Source organism: Siphateles boraxobius, unplaced genomic scaffold (assembly GCF_051911475.1).
Source record: "Siphateles boraxobius isolate OS27281-9 unplaced genomic scaffold, OSU_SipBor_1 61, whole genome shotgun sequence".
Lineage (NCBI taxonomy): Eukaryota > Metazoa > Chordata > Actinopteri > Cypriniformes > Leuciscidae > Siphateles > Siphateles boraxobius.
The window spans coordinates 9,146,636-9,151,724 of NW_027509188.1; the positions used below are offsets into that span (position 1 = coordinate 9,146,636).

At 41.4% G+C, this 5,089-nt stretch overlaps 1 protein-coding gene across 1 annotated transcript; it reads right to left on the bottom strand.

Annotated features, from left to right (window-relative positions):
* Positions 1 to 1,400: 1,400 nt before the first annotated feature.
* On the bottom strand, positions 1,401 to 3,284 carry LOC143718548 (zinc finger BED domain-containing protein 5-like). The gene is made up of 2 exons (XM_077209566.1): positions 1,992 to 3,284; positions 1,401 to 1,877 (listed from the first exon to the last, which is right to left on the bottom strand). Exons 1-2 carry the CDS (start codon positions 3,282 to 3,284, stop codon positions 1,401 to 1,403), a joined length of 1,770 nt encoding a protein of 589 aa, XP_077065681.1.
* Between the last annotated feature and the right edge of the window lie 1,805 nt (positions 3,285 to 5,089).

Genomic DNA, 5,089 nt, shown 5'->3' on the forward strand with positions numbered 1-5,089 from the left:
TATGAACAAACAAAATATAGCCTACCTATATTGAAATGTCCACTTTTAAACTAAAAAAATCTGATCGAAAGCAAATACCCGTATGAAAGGTGCATTTCTCTCTAAAGGCGCATCCGCTTTACAGCGGAGATGGAGAGGTTTTCAGCCAACAGCGACACTGATTTATAAAACACTAGTTTATTAATAAACAATTAAAATGGGTCAATGTGAAGACACATTTATTATCATATTAACTTATAAAACATCTATAAATCAGTTATGGTTAGAGGCTCTTCTCATTCAGCACTGCGGGAAAAATATAATTTCCAGGTTCTAATTTGGCCTTAGAAATTGTTTCCATATTCATTTGTGAATATTTTAAATGTTTAATAAAGGGGCAAAAAGTCATAAACAAAAATATGAAAATACATTATATATATATATATATATATATATATATATATATATATATATATATATATATATATTTGCGTAGCATTGTGTAGCCTACATTTCAAATTCAAATTTTGGTATGCAAATTTGCATTTAAAAAAATAAAACAACCTTTAATTTTTCAGTTTTCAATTACAGGTTAAAAAGGAAAAAGGAATGGACACAAAAGTACACGGACCCAATTCTATCAAACTTTTTCTACAAATGCATTATTTGAAATGTTTTAATAATATAAGGTCCTTTTACTTTTACTATCCATTCGTTTTTCCTTTTTAACCCGTAATTGAAAAACGAAAAATTAACGGTTGTTGTATTTTGCTTTTGTTGGTTTTTTGGTTGTTGTATAAAATGCAATTGACATATTTACATATTTTTGTTTGACATTGTGCCCCTTTATTAAACATTTAAAATACTAAATTTAGATTTTACTGTTTTTCTAAGGCCAAATTAGAACCTGGAAATTATATTTTCCCCGCAGTGCTGAATGAGAAGAGCCATGTCTCTGGAACCATACAGAGATCTGATTTATTTACTGGCTAATGATAATAAATGTGTCTGAAAAAATAACGAGTTTGTAATTTTAAATGTATAGTTTATTAGTAAACTAGTGTTTTATAAATTAGTGTTGGCTGCAAGCAAATCTCCATCTCTGCTGTAAAGCGGATGCGCCTTTAGAGAGAAATGCACCTTTCATACGGGTTACATCAGACTGTATTAGCTTTCGATTTGAATTTGTTCGTTTAAAAGTGATTTAAATTTTTTTTTAAATTAACCAATCACATGAACAATAACCTAAATGGCCAATGAAAAGGCAGCGTCGTTCGCGCACTTAATTAGGCAATATATAGGCTTCAAATTTCAATAGCCAAACAGCCAGTTGATTTCAAATGACGAACAAAGAAGACACCAGAACTGAACCAAAGAAAAAAGACAAAGGCATCCAAAACAGTCAACATTAATTACGGTCATTAGTGTGAGCCCTGAGCTTGGTGACTGGCAGCCAACTTTTTCACATCAGGACACAAGGATGTCAGCTTGAGCCGGAGTGCGCCTGAGGTAACCAAATTGAGACGGCTGCGGTACTTGGTCTGCATGTGCAAAGCTTGACTGAACCCCTGCTCGACAAGGTATGACGTCGGAAAAGCAAGGAGCAGAAGACGAATCCTCTTCCACAAAAGAGGGAAACGCTGACCATGCGTGGCCCACATGACGCGCCAGCCACAGGCACGAAAGGTTGCCTTGGCCTCCTCATCATTTTGGAGGTCGATTAGAGTTTCTTGAATTTCGGCCTCACTCCTGGACACATCCCCTTCAAATGGCTCCATCACCCACTCAGGGACATCCAATTGTTCGAGGTCCCTGAAACGGATCTCCATGTCCGCCTTCACTGCCCTCAAGTGATCGGTGTAACGCAGCAGGTGGTTATCGGTCAGCTCATCAACCACCTGAATGTAAGTACAGAAAGGCAGTTAACGTTATTGATTTTATTTTTAGGCTGCCTTTGTAAATTTAAATATAACTAATACTCCTACTACTAATAATAGCTAATAATAGGCTACCTTGGCCAGCTGAGGAAAATTACTGAACTGACGCCTGCTCAAATTTAGTTTGTACAGCTCCAGCTTGGCGAGGAAACTGCAGATGGTGGCTTTTGAATGGACCAGTGTCACGGCATCTCCCTGGAGCTTGAGTGACACTTCATTCATCTTCCCGAAAAAATCTGCCAGGTAAAATATGTCAGCGCGACACGACCACAGCGTGTCCCTTAGACCTGCGTCGGCACCGGCAAGGAACTCCAGGACACTTGTGAACAACTCACACAGCCTAGCCAGACAGTTGCCCTTGGATAGCCAGCGTACCTCGGTGTGGAGCAGCAAGCGCTGAAACGCTTCATCGTTCTCCCCGCACAGCTGCCTGAAGATCCGGTCGTTCAGAGCATGGGCCTTAATTTTGTTTATGGCCCTGACAGCGATGTTCAGAGACTGGTGGAGAGAAGGACTTAAATTTTTGGCCACTAAATTGTGACGGTGCAACATGCAGTGCACTGTTAACACCTGCGGCACACGCTCCTTTAACAAAGTTGCGAAGCCACGGTACCTGCCAACCATAGCGGGAGCTCCATCTGTGGCACAGGCGAGGATGTTGGCGATGGGAATACAGTTCTCCAGCAGGTAGTCACTCAGAGCCCTGAAGATCGTCTCCCCTCGTGTGTCAGTGGAGAGATATTTGGCAAACAAAACATCCTCGGCCACATCCCTCTCAGACATATAACGCACATATGCCATCAGCAGAACATTATTATCCATGGTCGTGGTTTCATCTAGCTGGATACTGAATGGATGTTCACGTAGTGTGGCACACAACTGCTGCTCAGTATCCAGAGCCATCTCCTTTATTCTCCGAGCCACACTGTCATTGCTGAGCGGGATGGCCTGCATCACTGGCGATGGGTCTCTCTCCATGACAGTGGAGATGGCCTCTTTAATCGCTGGGATAACCAGCTTCTCCCCCGCTGTAAATGGCAACCCGGACTTCGCTATCATAAGAGAGATGTTATAGGAGGCCACTAACCCACTGTCTGTCTGGTTTACCTTCCTAGCGAACATCTTGGAGATGGACTGTTTCGAAAGCTGCTCCTTGATGTTCTGGAAAAACGCAGCATCCTTGGATGCCTTATCCGGGTGAATTTTAGTAAGGTGCTCCTTAAGACGGGACGGTTTCATTGCCTCGTTAGAAAAAACCTGCTGGCAAAGCAGGCACATAGGGAGCTGGATGTTCGTGGGTGAGGGAATAAATCCATATTTAATATACTCGACACTATACTGTCTGCACTTCTTCTTGTTTTCCGCCATGATGTTTAAATGTGTTTTGATGTCAAAATTGTTTTAGTTTACGTGATTGTGTGCATTTTGATTGGACACATTAATCTTAAACCGCGAAGCTTGTGTACATTTTGATTGGACACATTCTTTCTACCACTCTGCCGGCTGCGGCATTTGTTTTTAAGCGTTGCCATGGAGATAATTTGCCGGTAACTAGCTGGGACAAGTCTGAGTGGGCTTCTAGCAACATTTAAATATTAATTAATTAACACAGACATAATTTTATTTTACATTAAAACATGGACGCTATGGAATTATGTCGGACAGAGACGCATTCGGAAGGGCATTTTCAAAAGTGCGAATGACTCATTCATTCTTTTTTTTTTCTTTTGCGCAGGTAATGTTTTGAAAGACGATGTCTTGTAACGTTAGCTTACTGATGTAAATAAATAAAAATGTATACAAAGATGTGATGATGTCCTGATTCACTTTCTTTTTTTTTTCTCTTTTTTTTTTTATTGCATAACAAGAACAATATATAACATACACATACGGAGGATCACATAGTATTATATCTATTACATTCATAATAGCATCAAAGAAACAATAGACAGAAAGAAAAAAAAACTATAAGGGGAAACATTACAAAAAATTCCAAAAAGAAAGGGATTCAAAAATAGTATACATCCGTTTCGCTTTTTTATTTCTTACATCTTTTAGGGAGACTTTCACTTTCCGTAACGGACTGAAGTGCGCGTCCGAGTGAAGACAACACATTTCAGCGCTAGATCGTCTCTTATTTAACAAACGAATGAAACGAATGCTGCTAGTTAACTGGATATGTTTTATTTGTATTGGTACATCCGTGCCGCGAGATGTTTTAAAAGTGTTTCAAAACCGCCCTGTAGGCTAAATGACGCCTAGGCTACTATTTCATATACCGGTAGGCTACATGTTCTGAACCTGAGACTCGCGCTTGGGACTGCACGTGCGTATTGGATCGTCTGGCCTGGTGGGACTCCAAATGAAGGTGGAATGGATTTGAGCAGCAGCGTGGAAATCAATGCTGTACCTAAAACGCCCATGCATTCAAATTAACATTGTATGTGTTGTCAGAGGCTTAAAAAAGTTGTGATAATAACAGTGAGTATATAGTGCCACAGTCAGACATAACGCCCCCCATTTGTGCCTGAGCGCCCCCCTCTCAGCTGCCTCGTTCCCAACGCCCCCCGACACTGTCCAAACGCCCCCAAGGGGGCGGTACCGCCCCCGTTGAGAAACGCTAGCCTAGCACTTGCCTCTCCCACAAGAGGTGAATTTCGCCTTGTTCGCACATCAATTTCGCTTCAAACGCTTGGTTTTTACGCGCGTCCTTTACTTTTTTTGCACGCCTGAATGGATTCAAAATGTTCAAGCGTCCAACTAGACACGAATTTGACGTTCTATTCGTGTTTGGTGTGAACGCAGCATAACAGGTGTATTTCAAATTTTGCTTCCATGCGGTCATGGTCTGGAAGTTTTGCCAGCATGCCCATCACCATCACACCAAAGGCATGGTCCTCGTCAATGTAATTCTCTTTGGCTTTGTCAATTTGCTGAAGCAGATGGAGGAAAGCATCTTCAACGGGAGTGGTAGGTGTAGGTATTTTCCTTTTCTGAGATGTGGAAAAGGAAAAAACCCACTTGTGGATGATGAGGATGGTGTAGGTGATGCCACAGCTGCTATGGGGGTGGTGATTGAGTCTCTGGTGGTGGTGGTGATGGAGTGGACGTCCTGGAGGACTCTTGTGCTTTAAAAGTGCCCCCCCCCCCCCATCAAGATAAATAAATCATTT